Below are 19,388 nucleotides of genomic sequence, written 5' to 3' on the forward strand. Positions count from 1 at the left end.
CTTACCTTACTTAAAAACATGGCGAAGTAACGGTGCAGTGGCAAATGGAAAGTAACTTGGTTAGGTGCTGGCTGAAAGTAAAATAAAGGTATTTAATATAATATATTGAAAAAAAACCAAGCATACAAATATCTTTGGCACAACCATCAAGGACATGATGTCTTCTTTTTGATGGACTTACTTTCCACTAACCTAGCAGTACTTCATTCTCTTCTTTCTGACTATTCAGAAGTTTCCCTTAGACAACTATAGTTTACCTCTAACTGAGACCTCAGAAGCTAATGGCTCTCTGAGTTGACTAAGTATTGCCTGCCAAGTGGCAAAGCACTCCCCAGTTGCCAAAGCAGAAGAGGACTTCTGTTTTGCCCCTGCTTCATTTGGTTCTTCATACAGCACAGCAGTAGTGTGCTGCATTTAAAGGCATAGCACTGCTTTTAAAACTCACAGCTTAAGCTTGCACCCCAAATCTAAATCACCAAGACTCTACGGGAAAAAAAAGGATCCTAGGACGTAACATTGTAAGTATTAACTAAAATCTTTAATTTCAGCAAGGCATCATTTTTGATCACTAGTATGAATAGTCACTTCAATTAAGGACAGGGGGCTGCTGGGTGTAGGGAGTGTATCACCTTTGAAATTTAATCAATTGTCATTGTACTTTGCTAAAATCTACCAAGGATATTTACCTCATCTACAAAGTTGATAGCATCAAACCAGTCCTGAAGCGCCTCAAGGCAGTATCTGACAACATTGCGTGTGTATTCTTGTGTTTCCTGCAGGTAAGAGAAACCAGCACACTTATATGAGCCAAAACATTTTAAGTGCCGTTGTTTTCCTACTACAAATAAATACAATTATTTCAAGAATATATTTACAGTGCACAGAAACACTGAGGTTGGAAAAGACCTCCAAGATCACTGACTGGACAGTATGTAGTCAACAAAACCACAGCACTAAGTGCCAGGTCCAGTTGTTTCTTGAACACTTTCAGGGACTGAGACTCCACTACTTCCCTGGGTAGCCACTCCAATGCTTAACCATCCTCTCCATGGAGAAATTCTTCCTGTTTTCCAACCTGAACCTCCTCTGCTGCAGCTTAATGCCATTTTCTCTTGTCCTGTTGCTGGTTACCTGTGAGAAGGGGCAAACTTCCACCTTGCTACACCCCCCTTCCAGGGAGTTATAGAAAATGGTAAGGTCACCCCCGAGCCTTCTTTTTTCCAGGCTAAACAACCCCAGCTCCCTCAGGTGCTCTTCACAGGACTGGCTCTCTAAGTGATCCCAGTTCCCACTGTTGTTTAATTTATCCATTTACTTTTACCCATAATATAGAGCTGTAAGCATAAAAGAAAGTTTGCATGCAACCAAAAGAAATAGCTAATGGCCTACAAGTTCTATCTCCTTAAAAGGTCCTTACAGCTGGCTAACACAAAACACCTTAAATGATACGATACCACAATACTACATAGATTTCAATGGAAAGCAAACCTTGTTATGATTGTATGATGTAATTCTGTAACAATGCCATAAAACTACACTACATTTCAGGTTAAATCATGTTTCAGGACTAGAGGTGTACATTGCCCTCCAGGAGAGAAGCAGTTGTGTGCAAGAAGGAAAGGTAGAACAGAAGCTAAACCAAATTGCTCTGTGATCAGCAGAACTTGCAAAGCCTCTTTTCTTAACAGATTTTTCCTTTAATCTTCCCTCCCCCCTGGAACCCAGACTGCAGACTTGCCTCACACTCTCAGGATATCCAATGACACACTGCCCATGCAAAAGGCAGAAGTGCTCAGGCCAGCCAGAAGTTGTGCAAGGGGAGACCTCCTCAGTCAGGCACCTTTTCTCATCAGGAAATAACAACAGTCACGCTCCCATCCTGTTGCTCCACAGTCTAGGAGGGCCAGGCTCTGCTGGCTTTCCCTATCCTGTGAGACATGAGCTGGAATCTCATCTAACCCACGAGGCTTCACTAAGTACAACAACTAAGCTATGAAGTTTCTTTAATGCTTTCAGATTTATTGAGAATGGCCAAAAGGTTGAAACATGGCTGAAGACATGACTGATAAGACAACTGGTAGAGGAGCACGGCCTTAAAAAAAAGAATATGCCATCCCTAAGCAAAAATGAAAGGAACACTTCAAACAGCCAGAAGCTGTAATTCGGTTTTCAAAACCCAATCTAGACTCATAAATTGACAAATTCACAATGTATCAGTGTAATTTACATTACAGAAAGGTTTTTACAACTGGCTGATTCAAACTGGTCTGAAATCACATGGACTGCGTGTGCAGCTCAATCCAGGCAGTACTGTCTCACTGACACTATTACGCATCTTAATAAGCTAATTTCAAATATAAGTACTTATTTCATAGAGAAACAGTAGAAAGTATTTTTTATATGTTAAGTATTCCTAAAAGCTGATGGATCCTGTTTTTGCTGTAACTTAATATAATTCACAGTCTAGCAAATAGCAACAAGTCTTTGTTCTAGTTTGGAGAGCATTATGATGTCGGAACCCAAGAGGTTTTCACCTCAAATTGATACGAGAACCACACAAACCCATAAATTACTCCATCCCACATTGTAATCAAGTGTCTATTCACAGACATAGCCAACTTTAGAATCACGTTAGGACAACTTATGTATCTCCGTTCCCACTGAACAAAGAATGACTTAGAGCCATTTATCAAATTCTTCATTAGATTAGAAGTTATTCCATATGTACAGTCATATGAAATGACTGCACACATCCTGAATTGTAGTCTCAGTACTGGAGACAATAAATCCTGTACAAGCATGAATTCTGCATTCACTATACACAGGATCTGAGTTGATTGGAGTATTAGGTTATTTAAATAGACAAAGGCTTAGCCAAACCAGACTTCTCAAACACAAAAGACAGCCCTTTTAGGTTTGAGAATTCTAGAATAAGTCACAAATAAAACCAAGAATCATGACAGGGAAATGTTAGCCTTACCCTAACTTTGCAGTGTGACAGCAGACCCCACATTGGCTGGGCACAGGCTTCCAGCTCAGCAGCAAAGGCAGCATAGTATGTCTGTGATTCAAACTCCACGTGCTCATTTAATTCTCGTTTATTTAAATTCATACCTTCAAAAATTTAAGCAGAGTTATACAACCCAAGATTTAACCAGGGCTAAATGTAATGCAGTATTTTTAGTGTTATGCATTTACACACCTCTAAAAACAACTCCACGAAGTGTGAGAATCTATTTTATGTAGTGGCAGAATATTTGATAAAACAAAGTTTGAACAGAAATATACCAGAAAAGATAAAGGACTGGCTAATAACTGAAGTCCTTGCTTTTTAGGGGACATTAACTTCTACTTTGAATGTCACTCAGTTAATCAGAACATCTGAGATGGTCCTCTTTCTAAGCAAAACATTTATCAGTATTGAGATACACTATTCTTAAAATATTTTTAAATAATTAAAAAAAATCTCTTTACAGCAACATTTAGGAAAAGATCCAGATTTATCGGATTAATTTCTTGTATATTTAAATTTAGAACTTCACCAGTAAAACAGTTTGTTTTACAGTTGTGATCTGTACTTGAAGTACAACCTCAGAATTCTTGCAGCATGGATCTCAGTCGACTAAGTGTGATGTGATCGTTCTTCAACTACTTCCCACAAAAAAAGATCCATTAGATAATTTTTGTAATCTGTTTTCTAGAACATACCGTTCTTCTCAAGAAATACAATCTTGGGGAAATACCAATAGATTAAATATTTACATACAGCACTGTAGGGATTTTGCTACTGTGAACACTAACTGTTGTAACATCCTTGTATATGTTACTGATTATAAAAGTCACATACCTTGAAAAAATGATACAAAATTCATCCACGTTACCAAAAGACCATGATCTTCCAAAAATTTCTTTGCCACACTTTGGTGTGAAAGTATGTTTATAAAATCACTAACCAGGGGCCAGTAAGTATTATTCTTCAGTAGTGCTTCCCCGCAATTCACCACAACATGTAAACTATTCTCTTCATCTAGATTAAGAAAAGAAAAGAAAAGAAAAGAAAAGAAAAGAAAAGAAAAGAAAAGAAAAGGAGAAGACAAAGTAATTTTTTTCATTTATTAATAAAATTACAAAAGAATGCAAAAGTAACAGTTAGGCCATACTGTAATGCTGGGCCAGACACACACAGAGAAAACTGCAGGAAACTAAAATGGTTCTTTCATGGTACCTGAGGTTGTTTTTTCATCATGGACTGACCAACACAGATCCCACTTAGCAAGAGTCACTTAAACTTTGAACAGTATCACAACCTCTGGAAAGTAGCACATTAGTAAAACCATCATGGCTATGGCTCTTCCATATTTTGAATTTGACACACCCCCAGTGAGCAAGGTGCCTTACAGCATTCAAGAAGGAATCTGGTGATCGAAACCTACACTGGCATGTTTAGTCTGGAAAGGACAGAGCAAAGCACTTCCACTCTGAATTTGGGATAGAGAGAGCGTTTATGCAGCCTGTCCAAGACTAGGGCAGGAGAAGGTTACTAGAGGAGGAGGATGTGAAATCAGGGAGGGGGGCTCTTTCCCTCCCAACCTGAATTACAGAAGTTCATCCTCTACATCTGTCAAATAAATCTCTTTGTTTCCTTTTCATAAGAGGGGTTCCTGGAAAGATCAGAAGGGAAACAGAATTGGTTCTGGATTCAGGATCCAAGTGAAACAACTTCCAGTACCCATGCCAGTTAATATTCTATCTCAACAGAAAAAAGAAGTAAAGAAAAAAAATCTTAATGGCTCCATTCCAGTTCAAATGCACTGAAGGATCCCTGTAATTACCCTTAACACAGGGAAAGAGTCATAAGCAGCACAGCTGCACCCAAAAGATGCTTATTAAGAGATTCCAGTGTCTGGCTGATGAGGTATATCTGTATGTAGAGTGGTTCTCTTTGGCCTGTCCAAGAACTGGGTAACATCTGATTGAATCTGCTAAAGGATTTTGCAAAGGACCAACAATTATATCTATCCCAGTATAGTTTAGACAAATCCAAAGTTACTTCAAATGGACACTGGCATTGCCTCTTATTCAGAGCCAGGGTTAATGTAAAGTAATTTTGAGATTTTTCAAAGGATAAACCATTACCAAAACTTTTTCCTTGGGGCTATAAATAAAATCTTTTTCCCATATAAAGTTCATTAGGAGGAAAGTGCTGATAGAGAGGAAAAAATTCTCTGAGAACATATGGATATAAATCTCCTTAGGAAGCCAGTTTTATCTGGCTATATTTCTATATTTCAACCCCTCATCCTTTTATACTATGTGTGAGGCAGGTAAGCCGAGTTAGTAACACAAAGTTGGTATCAATACAGGCCAACTGTTTCATTAAAACAGTCGGTCCACAAACACTCAGAGAACTACACATTTTAAACAGCTGTCTGCTGTTCAAAAGACACTTAGGATCTGTGAGCAATGCAAATTAAACATGCTGCAGCACACACAAGTCCTGCTCCGTATTTCCCTTGCTCATCTCAAATATGCTTTCTCCACCTATCCATTGGCTAGATTTCAAATTTTTGTCTCATTCAGATACTAAACAACCTACTGCTTACAGTAGCTGCACAAAATTCTTCTTAATTTGTCTCACCAGCATAGACTTCTTACTGTTTCCAGCATTTTAAGAGGGAACTTGAACTAAACACAAGATACAAGCCCAAAGAACAGCAAAAGAGGGCCACTGAGAATATGAGAGGGTAAAACCCCAATAACAAATCTTATTATTTCTTTTCCGTCCATTTACTCTATGCCCAACCTCTCATATATAAAGCAGTGAGGGGGAAATGTTGTGAAAACACTGAAAAGAACCAGTGTTCTGGAATATCCCAGAGATGGATTTGGTAGTATTAGGTTTATTGTTGGACTCAATGACCAACCTAAAAGATTCTATAGCTCCATAATAGTATCTCAACTAAGAGAAATCACTGGGAAAAGAGAAGAAGAAACAGTGGAATAGGTGCTCCAAGGGTAAGTCTTTTCTCATACATCTATCACAAATATATTTAAATATATTTAACATTATTTAACTTATCAGCTCAAGTTTACATCCATTAATTATCAGGAAGATCCTTCAGAAAATAACCAATCACAAATCACAGCCTTTTTCTGCTGTACTGCTATTCTGCCACCAAGCTAGCAACATCCCATACTGACCAAAAAGTAACGCTCCAAGGATGCTTCGAAATACTTAGAAATCACATTCCAATATGGCATTGATTTAGCAGAAATCACTTGATATACAAACTGTTAAAATATTCAGCACTTTCCTTTTAATACTGTAAAGCAATCTATGTAGGGCAACAGTAAAAAATTTCATATTGAAATGCTACTGAATGAGGGCACTCTTGATAGTTGGATAAGTGAGGATTTCCCATTTCTGCACAGTCATTTTGGTTTAGGCTATACACAGAGTGGACTCCGAGACAAAGATATTTTGGGGAAGAAAAAATACAATTTCATGCAGAAGTTCATGATACTTATTTAGCAGCAGCACTCGGCCTGTCTAGAGGGGACTTTCAGGTTTAAACAAGGATAAAGAAGGCTGAGAGGTCTCCAGTCTGTTAAGCACATTAAAGTGAGAATGACAGAAGTCAGTAAGATTCAATTGTGCCATATTCATATAAGGACAGGTAAAACAAGGAGGGTGAAAATAGAACAGCTGTTTTCACTAATGAAGTCATACAGTCTACAATAGCTCAAATCCAAACTGTCACTTTGTCAAACAAAAGGTTGATCAAATAGCTATACCGACAAACTATTAAACCGTTCTCCTCTAATTATATCAAACTTTATTAAGGCAATCACCATTTTAAATCACAATTTAAAAAATTAAAATAGTTTTAAATGCTACAAAAAGCGTGTGAAATTCTTTGAAAATATTTTTAATTCATATCGGCATCCATTTGTAGATATAATTTTTCATTCAAATTGTTGATTATGCACTTTATGCAAAAAATTAAGTACTAGCAAGGCAACAGTCTGCATTCTAAATTATATAACATTCCTAATAAAAACCCCTACAAACAAAAGGATTAAAAATTAGTATCACTCTTGATAACAACCTTTATATTTCCAAGGAATTTTGAGACTCATCCTCTACGGTATATTGCTAGATCCTGTACATTTTTGGAAAGGCATCAGAGGGGTGGATTAATCACCAAAGAAAGATTAAATTTCCTCTATAATCAATTTATTATCTATGGAAAGAAAGAAACAAACAAACAACTAAACCTACCTTGCAATTCACTTTTAATAAGGCAACTTTCCATCATGTACAACAGAACAGTGACCATTATATCCAGCAGCTGGCATTCTTCTGTTACTTGGCGTGCTAGCTCTTCATTGCTGAACAACTGCACACTGATATGCACAATTCTATTAGACATAGTGTCTGATTCATGGCTTTTCTTCAGTGTTTTCATAATAAAAGCATAATGCTGAACAAATGTTTTTGTAAAAGCAATCTGCAAATTATAAAGAAATGTTGACGTTAATAAGCATAATACAAAAACTATAGCTTTCTTTCATTATAAAATATTCCCTTACGAATGCACAATCAACATACCCTGGGAAACACCAGTTGCTATGACAAACCAAAAGTGATTTCTAGAAACAGACCAGATGAAAAAGAGGGGTATCTTAGGCTGCTAATTTCATTATCTTTCCCAGGAATCTAATCTTCTCATTCTATACTTTCCACACTAAACCAGAAATGTTCAAACAAGGAATATAATGTCTCAGCATACCTGTGAAAGTAGTAAGGTTCTAATAATTGACTTATCCTAAATTTGTACATCCTACAACAAGGATGTCCTAAAATGATACACTATGAACAATGAGTTTAGTAGTGCTTTATAAAGCTGCCTTATCATTTGCAGCCATCTAACCATGAAGTAAGGTTTTCATTTTTTTTCAAGCAAGAAAGTTCTACACTCATTTTCATTTCTACTGTCACAGAATCCTATACTTTTAAAATAAACCCTTAGTGCTTTTTCTTCAATAGCTAAATAATTATCCAACTTTTGTTATTCTTCACACAACTGTTAGTGGTATTTTTAAACCAGATCAGTATTTAAATGTATTGTACATATACACATAAATCTTAGTATAGTTCTGTGTTCCCTTCCATTAGCCTCAAATGCATTATACATCAACTTTTTGCACTACACATATATGAACATACCTGCTAGCTTTGAAATTACTTCTCACTTAGTACTTTAGGTTCTGAATTAACACCAACTGGACTTACTTGGCTTAGTAGGAAGACAAGTTGTATAGTGATAAAAATCTAAAGTCTAAAAATCCATTGCCTATTCCTTCCGGAAGTATTAACCTTTCACAAGCATAGAATTAGAAATTTTAAAACCACCCTCAGGCAGCCAGACTGTGTTTTCACCACACCATATACAGACCACTATATTTGACCTGCCTTAGATTCAGTGCTCTCATACTTTTATTATAGCACTCTCATGTTATCATCACATAAAAAATACTTCCAAAACTATGATGATATAATTCTGCTGTTAGGCACAGAAACTGCTTCTCCCAGCAAATACCCCCAAAGAGAAAGTTGCTGATACAAGAAACTGAACCAGGGTGAGAGTGGGGATATCACTGCAGGGAAACACTACAAGAATACTTAACTTGCCTTCCTAAACCTGGTCCTCAGTGAAGGAAACCTGTGTAATAACTTAAAGTCTGTTCCACACACAGCACCCACACAATGGTAACTGTTTTCAGCTAAAGCCTTTTTGGCACAATGTATTCACAACACTTGAGCAAAGTTAATACAGTATCATTCTGGTATTACAGATACTCCCATCACATAATTTCCTTTAAGTTAAGGGCTTGAAACAATTTTCATCACTGGCATTAGGACTTATCATCAAGACATTCATACTATAAATGCTAAACCTCAGACAGAAATTATGTAGCAGGTATTTTAAAAAGTTAGTATATTAATGCTGCTCGTAAAAAAGTACATTTTATTTATATATTACTTCTTCACATTGTATTATGTTTAAATAGGATTTTTGAGTTCTGAGATGAAGAAACTGTTTTACTTGTTTTACGCAGCACACTCAATTCAAGTTTACTGCAAAACCAAGGTCCTTCTCTAAGGACAAATTTTGGATTTTTTTTTTCTTTAGTTTATATTGGCATGCATCAAAATTTTTTGTGCCTCACCCAATTACAATAATGAACTTCTGAAAGTATTGTAAATCTGCTCTCACTACAGTATAAGGGTAGAGACTCTAGAAAACACTTAACTAAAGAAAAGACAGAAGCTTTATTCCTACATTCACTTGCAACTTCAACAAACAAATACAACCCTTTCCAATTTTGAGAGGAAGAAACTAAACTCATTCCAGAAGTTAAGAAGCTGAAATACTGTGGTAAACTGCAGTCAGTATATAAACCCAGCCATAGTAGGCCAAATCAGTCCATCCACATATCCTTTCTTTTGGTGGCCAAAGCTACATACACAACTAAGGAAAAATATAGAACAGAGCACGAATGCAATTTTTGTCAAAACAAGTTTCTAAATACTCAACTTCCAACCTACTGCAAGAAATGGTTCCTAAGAGAGATATGCTTTCTATACATCTAATTATCTTCACTGACTTACTCTCTATGATCCTGAGCAGCTCCTAAATTTCTACCTATGGAAAAACAAAATTAATTTTTTCAGCTAGCCTTTCCTCTCAGTGAACACTCAACTTCAATCCCAGAACTCTTCAGAGACTAACATCAACCCTATGCGTCAGTTAGAACTTACATCTCCCACATTTATATTCTCAATGCTAAGATGGGAAGTATTTCTGCCAGCTGAATGCTGCACTAAAATTAAGGTTCCAATAGAAAAACTGTTCTACAGAATTTGTAGAACAGAATATCCAGGGGTTAGTGAAATCCTAATGCTGTAATAGCTGCCTCAAGGATCACTATGGGAGGTGCTGACAAGGCACAGCATTTCTGGTAATTATGTTTGTTGATTCATTATGTCTACCAGATGCTTTTGCATTTTTGTATTTCCAGTATTCCAGATTTCAGCAAGGCTCTGCTCTTGGATGATTCACACTCTTCCACCATCTTCCTGTTTATTGCCAACACATTCTTCGCCTTCTCCTTGGTCACATGAAAGTCTCTTTCTCCAGACTTTTGCCTTTCCTCTTGTCCACACCATAACATCTTTAACTTCTTGTAAGCTTCAATAAATTTTTCTTCTGCTTTCTTTTTCTTCACTTGTAAGTCTTCCAAGCTTCAAATGTCAGAGAGAGCTGGAAGGGATGCCTCAAGCACAAATCTGTAAGGCAAAGACCACACTTTTTGTTGTGCTATCTCTCTCATATGCCAAACTGGGGAGAGAGGGAAGAGCTACTTAACCCAGGATTTTAGCCCACCCCTTTCAACACCTCTTTTCAGCAGTGGGAATTCTTAAACTGAAGGACTGTTTTCCTATTTCAAAAAAAAGTCTGCGTAACTGAGTTTGCTAGGGGCTCAGTGACTGCTACATAGGGCAATAGTGGATTCTAAATGTTTATGCTGGAGGTCAGAGATTTCAACAATTCTAAATCAAACACAGAAAGCCACCTCTGTGTCCAACTAGCTCCCTCAGTTTATCAGGAATCCAACCTAGCAGAATTCTGCTGATTTAATGAGCTAAACTGCCTCATGAAGAATCAGACAAATTGTGCAACAGCAGATACATAAAAAATTCTAACAGCACATGTGGTGTAGATGGGATGACAGAAAGTAGCAGAAAGCTGAGAGACCACTTGGAGTGCTTTATATCCCTAGAGGTATTCTGGTTGTTTGAGAATGCAGTATGATTAATCAGCAAACAAGCTTTTCTTTCAAAATAGCTAAATGGAAGCACATAAGATTCTTCTAATTCATCCCCAAATGCTAGGTTCTCCCTTTTCCATGTAAAAGGCAGAGCCACTCCTTGTAAATTAACCACAGGCCTCATAAACATGTTTAAAATTTATGCAGCATTGACAGTTTTGCAACAAAGCAAAGGTATCTTGCAAAAGTAATACTTTACTGCCTCCCTAGTACTGCTATGTCATACATTTCCTGCTCTGGGTTTCCTTAGTACTTAAAAATGCCATTTAGACAATCACAGCAATTAAACACAGATTCTAAAAAATTTTTGAACACTTGGCCTTTGTGCTTCTACTAAAGCTTTAACATAGGAATTAACTGTTTAATGAAAACCAATATGAAATTGGTAACAAAAAACCAACCAACCAACCAACAAATTTATAAAAACCTTTCATTCTGAGCATTGGAGGGTAGAAAATGGACTATTTCCAGTTAAAGATGGCAATCAGTAGAGAGACCAAATACACCATGATCTCCATTCTAAGTGAAGAAAGATAAATGAACAGAACAAAGAAAGTCACTGAAGACTATGGCTTGTTGTCAAAGAAAGAAAGATCCCACAATCATTAGAAGCTGCTGTTATTACATGGTATAGTTATAAGGGAAACACAGCAACACTTACCAGATTCTTCTGCATGCTGCTAGCAGCTGGGTGTTTTTAGAGGCAGGAATTTAGCTGGCAATGGATCAGGAGAACTGGATGTCCATGTGGATGTCCCAATACCAAGAAGAATTCAAACTTCATAGCAATGGATCATCACTTAAGAAGTCCTAATGTCTCCTCATGTATTAGCTGAATCTATGACCAAGATGAATCTATGCTGGTATCCCAAATCAAAATGGTGTCTTCACATGGACACAGGAGTGCTGAAGGCCCGTATCTGATCTTTTCCTTTCTTGCAAGTTATCTTCACATCCTTTGTTTTGATGCAGCAAGGTTTTCAGGGGCACAAATACCGGGTTGTCCCATTATAAACAGATGTTTTTGAAGAAATCTGCATGCCTGGACTTCAGAATTTCTTGATCTTTTCCTCCCAGAAGGAATTGAGAAAGTCCAAAATATTTGCATGGCTCAAGGGTATGACATGATCAGAGCAAAATGTTAAGCCTGATTGCTATGTATACTAGGTCTTGGGAACATGTGGAGCAAACAACCAAACCTGGCTGCACACCAAGATTTAAAACAGGAAGGTGACATCCAGTCTCCACAACTCCAGGCCAGGAGATATTTGTAGGGACAACTGCAAAACTGTGTAAGGAAGCACCTGGAAGGCTGCCAAAATCACCTAGGGCATAGCTGCAGCAAGAACACTCACACTGTAATGGCCTGTATGGAGAAACCACTGCCTACTACAATAATTGAAACAGGAATGAAATCACTGCAATTATTCACTAGTCATACCATGCTACAGAATCATACAGGGCTGCTCCACATGTTTTATGTGATTAAAAACAATTTACAAAGTAAAGTAAATGAAACAAAATCCAACACATGCAAATATGCACTAACAGAAAAAAGGAAATAAATCATGCAATCAAAATTAATAGTGCTGCTCCAGATTCATCCATCTTGTTTTGTCCAAAACATTGGTTTTCAAATACTAAACACTTTAGAACTTCTTACAAAATCCTTAAAACAAGGTAAAAGATCTGCATTATTTTACTGCTTATTATTCAAACATAAGCATACACAGTGTCATGCAAGGCATAATACACACGAAGTATGTGAATATAACAAGATACATAGGTTTGAATTAAGTAAGGCCAAATACCTTATAATCTTGATCTGGTAGCATGTTGAGTAAGAAAGTCACCATCTTCTGTGGAAACTCGTATTTTATTGTCCAAAATAATAATTCTTCTAGAAAACATTTATGCTTCAAAACATCCATGATAGACTGATCTGCATAAAAGGTTGAAGCAGGCATGTGTAATACAATAAGTATTAAAACTAAGAACAGTAATAGCACAGTTGCACTCATATAAAAATTCAGGAACAGAAATTTAAGAACATCTTAGCCCATTCTGTAAATAATTTATTTTTAAACACTGGGAAAATGAAGATCACTAATACTGCAGGGAGTCAGAATCTGCCAGTGAAAGTTTTCAGTACAATTCTACCACAGAGTACAATCTTCATTGATTGCATTGAATCACATCACCTTACTATAACAGCTGCGCTGATTACAATGCACCACAGCAAATTGCACAATATTTACACAACCACTTAACCAAGGGAAACACTGTAGACTACTACTTAACCGAAGTTAAAATATTAAAACAAAAAAAATACAATTTATGATTAAGTGATGAATTCTAGTATCTAAACAACTTTATCAAGCTCTAAACAAAATAAATAGAAGCAATAATTCATCTTTTATTCTTACTTTCAAAGCAATACATGCACTGATTGACCAACCACTAAGTTGTTTGTTGGAGTTTTTTAATACAAAAATTACCATAACCAGATAATGAGGAGGCACTAGCTCCTGATGGTAGCAGGAGAGACAGTCTCATCTTTCCCCTTTCCTCTCCATTCACTTTACCTCTTTACTCCTGCTGATAGTAGACTCCTGTGGGGGACCTACACAGGAATCAAGTCTGGGATCTTTCCATTTTGTCAGCTATGTTTTCAAGCAGATCAGTTTCCTGATTGCAAAGCTGCAAACTGACCTTTGCTAGAATAAACTGTTCATGAAATTATCACTTGACAGAGCATAAATCATATTAACTCTGTTTTTAAAGGAACTAAAGAACTAAAGACTCTTCATCGCCATTTTTCAAGAGGTTGATTATGCTTTACAACTACAACAGGTGGTGTTCACCCCAGTAACATATGAGGACTAAAGAAGAAAGTAATAATACTACTACTTCTCCATACCTAGAAATCAGCTACACCTGAGGATATGTAACTCCACACAAAACCACATATTCCAATAGGAGTGTATGAAATGCTCCCACCACTGCACACATCCAAAAACATTTACACTGAACATCATCTGGCCTTGAAGACTCACATCTCCACTGAAGTGTGACAGCTTTAGAGACTGCACTGCATAGCTCCATGCCTATTCTAAGCAAGATAGGCATTTGTGCTCTTCCTAAGAAGGAATTACCTCAATTATCCACTATTACCAAATGTCAGCATTCCCCTGGCAAGTAACCAATTTGCCCAGACTTCAATTTAAGAGTTCTCCTCAAGGCTGTAGCAAGCCACAAAAAAAAAAGAAAAAGGCGTCTATTTTATATTCGATAAGCGTTGATATAAAACATTACCTTCACAAAACCATGAAATATATTGAAATATTATAATATTTTGTGATATTAATTAATATAAACTATTTTGTAAGTTATTACACATCACCTACAGCAACAAACATATGATGCTCATATATGTTCTCTTCCTCATCTCTTGTGATGAAGTTGCACGTATGATCTGACTGCCCATGAAAGCTTGGTAACCATGCAAGACTGACATCTTCTGTCCACAGAACAGAGAGTACGAGTTTAGGTACATGCCAAATGCTTCTGAGTGAGAACACCAGGCAGGGAGAGCAGTGACACAACACTGTATGTGTCACTGACTGTGCAGCTTTCTCTGGCACATACCATGGGTGAACAGTGCATACCCAATACTTCATGCAGCACTTTCAGGCAGGGACACAACAATACATATCTGCTTACACCTGCTATATAATTTGAGTAGGCAGAATGCTCTTACCAAACCTGGAAAATTTGTCAAGAACACTGGGACTAATGTTCCCACTCTTCTGAAAAGTACCACTAGATTTTAAATTTCTTTTTTTTTAAAGTGCCTCTGGGTTTAAAATTATCTTAAAAATCGGGTATTTCAGATGGATGCAGGTTGAGGCTTTAAAATGAAGTAAACAAAAAAAATTCTCAGTATTCAGTCCCATACCTGTATGAGTGAATCTCAGCATAAAAACTGTGGTTTCTTTAAAGAAATATTTTATTCTTTCTTTGTGCCACAAAACACCTCACAGAGTGTTTGCAAATATCTCTCTGGAATATGAGACAGCATTCCAAGATACCCCCAGTATATAAATAACCCTGGATGAAGACAGTACCACTGAAGAGCTAGGACTGGACAGGGAGTCTGCTTATACGGAAAAGGTAAATCTGTTTTTATTCAATAGTCAGTTTTCCAAAATTTTCTTTTCATACTCTTATTTTATACCCTATTGGACATAAAATATGAATACTGAAAACTTCAGAAAACTATCTGATATTTAATAAAAACAGATACTTACCCTTCCCCCATTGGCAAACTACCTCCTCTGGGGCAGATATTATGAGCTATCAACATCATGACCACAGTCCATGTTGGGATGCCTCAGAGGGGGAAGACTACAATCCTGGGGGAAAATGAAATGTTGAATTCAAGTATCACTTATCTTGAAATGCCACTGCTGATACTGGTTTTCTGACCAGGCAGCTTCTAAATCTTGCCTTCCTCCCTGCCTCTTTCCCTAATTAGTTACTATGCATCAGAACAGCAGCATTTTTTCCTTGTGTTACCTGACTCCAACACATCTTTTAGACAAGCTAACAGCCTCTTAAATCCAAGTTCGAGAACTTCCCTTGGATGTCTATACATTTCCTGCATTTCTCCAAAACTACTGCTTCTTCTACATCTCTACCACAATCCTTCTCACGCCATTTTTAAGATCACCTCTAAACAACACAGTTGCCAAAACATTTAGTTCTTTGCTTTTTCAGCTTCCTCATCACTTTTCCTTCAATCTGGAAACACTAGAAATAATTGACCTTACCTTCCCATACTCCTCACATCATACTATTTCATTGATTCATGAACCTTTGCATTTCAAACTCAAGCTTCCAAACCTTCATTCCAGAGACCTTCCAGAAACTTTATTCCAACTTTCACCACAATTCCTCTACCCAAATATTCTTTTCTCAAGGCTTCCAATTCTTTGCACTTCCTATATCAGTCTCCTCACACTCATATTAAAAAAAAAAAAAAAAAAAAAAACCCACAGCCAAAGAAGTCTTCTTTATTTAACAATACTATTTAAATATGATTAAACACCTTTTAGCAGAGAAACACATCAAGCACAAGACAGAGCTACCTTGTCTAGCCTATAGTTATTCTTGAATTAAAACTTGCACTGACCTCAATGTGAGTGCTACTCATGTTGGAGTAGAAACTGCAAAAAGGACTAATTTCAAGCTAGAAAAATAATGGAGTGGTTTTCAAGGGAGACTTCGTTCAAGTATTTTATCTTAAACATTACTAAAACAATACAGAAAGACCAACCAGAACCAGAGAGAACCATTCTTGCCTGGCTGCAAATACAATCCTACTGTACAGTGGCACAATCAAAAAAAATTGTTAAGAACAAATACATCAAATATTTGCTTTGTGAAGCTATACTGCAGCCTTGACAGATACACAGTGAAAACTGAATGAATTTTTGGAGGTCAGCTTACAACACAGAGGTGACAAAATGGTCAAACAGAGTCCCAGACAGTGGTATTCACTCAAGGGAAATCCAACCTGCCAATTACCACCTTTTCACTTGCTATGCTTTTTTAGACTTCACTATGTTGAATACCTCTTGCATGCAGCACTACAGTGCTTGGAAGTGAATTGAGCATCCCTGGATATTTTTAAGACAGACATAAAGCAACCAGGATAAACTGAGAGCAGTACTTTATAAATACCTTTGGTGGTGCTGCTTAGTTTCACCCTCTTGCGCTTTCCCACACCTTGGCTACCATCCTGGTCCTCCTGGGGTAGAGGAAGAGTTTTAAAAATTGGCAGTCATATACTCAGAACCTTATTGCCAAGAGATGGTATACTCTCAAAATTCTGGTTTAGCTACCAAACTAAAACAGAGAAAAGCCTTCGATATATTCTTACAAGAAAATCACTTTTACTGTTTACAGGAATCATGCATTGTGTGCAACTCTTTAGAGAAAAACCTGATTTTTTTAATTGGCTTTTTCCCCCTATAGGCAGCGTTATCATTCACATTTATTTCACTAATTTTGTAAGGTTAGTTGCTTTGATTTTTGTTTAACACAACAAAATTTCTGACCTTTGCACATCTAAGATTTTACCTTATCCACTTATAGGGTTTGTAGAGTTTTATTTCAGAGAAAAAATATCAGCCAACATATTGTATATCAAAGTTGGCAACATATATAATTAGCTACATACTTTCTAATCAATTTAAACTTTTAATGCAATAAAGTATTTTCGACACCTTTAAGAGGCCAATTTTAACTGCTTGTTCCCTTACAGAATAATGGGGACATTTTACACAGGCACTTGTCACCTGAAGCTTTCAAGGCACTCCAGAAACTGAACACCAAAAGTTCCAAAATGTAATACAAGTTAAAAACATCTTCACCACCACTTCACAAAATCTAACACTGCATGTTAAAAAAAGCAAGTGACATTACAGGAGCATATTAAATGTTGCATGGATCTTTGCCAACATTGGTAGTCCTAATGAAACGAGAAATAAAGATTCTTACTGGAGCTAATAAAATGATATATAATTAACGCAGATATCTGCTGTTAAAAATAAGTACTCAATATCCTTCTCCCCTAAGCAAATGCCATGTTTTACTTCCAAACTTCCCTGGAATGATAAAGAACCTGAATCTCATGAAGTTACTACCCTTCCTTGAGGCAAAAGACTGTTGACACTTTATATCTAAGGCCTGACCACAAGTACGCTGTAAATGAAAGGTCCGATTTTCCCTACCCTTTCATTTCCTCCATCTGATAATTCATTTTAAGATGGACACACATTTGAACACTTAGGCATCCTGTGGTCTTTGTGAACACAGGGTACTTTGGTACTTCAATTAGGAATGAGTCAGTCAGTCCTCAGGATGCTGCCACTGCCCAGTCCCCAATCAGAGGGGCATGTATTCTCAAGTTCATATTACTGTGAACTGCCGGACTCTGCAATTCAAGTCTCCTGCCCGGAAAAAAGCATCAGTGAAGAAAGATTAATTTTTTAATTTATGATCTTTTTCTCAATCATGACCTGCTTGACAAATAGCAATTACTGAAAAGAAGTCCACTCCTTTCATCCAAAAGTTAAAATAGACTGTACAGGTGGAAAGCTGAAATGCTTATTAGAAAAATAACATTCCTCTCCTCCATGCTCCCATGTGAGCTACATAGGGCATTTACAGTCTGTTTTTAATACTCGATTATACTCTCTTAGAGCAGAGTAAAACTATGTTATAATTAAGAAAAGTGGCAAGAGTGCACTTTTAACTAGATTTTCTTCCTCCGGTATTTAAAATGAATGTCGAAAGGTTAAAAATGTTCTTTCTTACCAACATCTAATGGTAGCATTGTTTCACAGATGGAGCACTAGATTACAAAATTTACACTGACTACAAATCAGAGCAGTACTTCTGCAGGGAATTAAGCAGAAACACTAAACTAAAAGTTTTGCACTGTTCAGTATTTAATTCTACAATAGTAGATGGTTCTAAGCAAAATATTAATCTGAAGAATGATGGTTATTTCTCATGTTTTCCTTTCTGCAAAAGGAGAAAAAAAGGCCCTCCCTAAACCTGTTGTCCTATTTAAGAAGATTTTATGTTCCAAGGAATCAAATAAAACACAGTCCATGAATGCTTTTGCCACACTGAGGGATAGATTTTTTTCTATGGGATGTCTCTTTACACATGTCTGCTAAGGCTTACTAGTTGAAATTAGGTTTTAAATAGTTGAGAAAAAAAGATGAGAATAAATTGATAAAGTTACTCTAACAGAATTTAACTCTTCTCCACTTAGTTATTAAAGCTCAATCTAAAATGAGATGCTCTCCTCTTCACTCCCACTCCACGTTTGGTAAGTAAGATCAGGTCTACAACATGGGAATTTATCTACTCATTGAAATTCTCATTGCTGTTACCACCAGTTCAGCTGGATTCCCAAGTGCCAAAATCTGCTAACATTGGTCATAATATTACATGCTCTAAGTTTGCTTCAATCCAGCCCAATTTACTTGATAGTGATTTCTAGAATAGCTACACAGGTTTCTTCTCCATTACATACATACATGAAACTGGAACAGTATTAGCAAAACTCAGGATTTTTCAAGAGGTCCTTAGGAAATCAAAGGCATGAGATCTATTCCTTTATACCACCATTACTCCTAATTACTAAAATTTGGATAATGTATGGCAGATATAAGATATAAAATGTAAGATTTATGGGATTTGGCTGCAAGCATTCTCTCCCTTTAATATTCTGTTGCAGTTCATTACAGTCTTTAAAAAGTCTCACCTCATCTGAAGAATCCCCTTGTCCTGATGTTGCTGTACCACCTGCCAAACCTTTTGAAATAAAAAAGTTCAGAGATTATTTCATAAATTTTATATTGAAAATACAGTATTTTAAGGTATTTAAGCCAGTATAAAATGGAACACAACAT

General features: G+C 36.7%; 1 protein-coding gene across 2 annotated transcripts in view; it reads right to left on the reverse strand.

Annotated features, from left to right (window-relative positions):
• The window catches only part of UBR3 (ubiquitin protein ligase E3 component n-recognin 3), a gene marked incomplete at its 5' end in the record, with an annotated part of 104,502 nt that overhangs the window by 68,209 nt on the left and 16,905 nt on the right, over positions 1-19,388 (reverse strand). For both annotated transcript variants that reach the window (XM_083865237.1, XM_083865236.1), the window contains 8 exons: positions 6-71; positions 687-773; positions 2,981-3,114; positions 3,848-4,027; positions 7,283-7,511; positions 12,708-12,838; positions 16,642-16,708; positions 19,241-19,290. In XM_083865237.1, the coding sequence (XP_083721363.1) occupies positions 6-71; positions 687-773; positions 2,981-3,114; positions 3,848-4,027; positions 7,283-7,511; positions 12,708-12,838; positions 16,642-16,708; positions 19,241-19,290 (944 nt within the window). The remainder of the gene's footprint in view (positions 1-5; positions 72-686; positions 774-2,980; positions 3,115-3,847; positions 4,028-7,282; positions 7,512-12,707; positions 12,839-16,641; positions 16,709-19,240; positions 19,291-19,388) is intronic.

This window comes from Zosterops lateralis, assembly GCF_965231275.1.
Source record: "Zosterops lateralis genome assembly, chromosome: 7".
In the NCBI taxonomy this organism is placed as follows: domain Eukaryota; kingdom Metazoa; phylum Chordata; class Aves; order Passeriformes; family Zosteropidae; genus Zosterops; species Zosterops lateralis.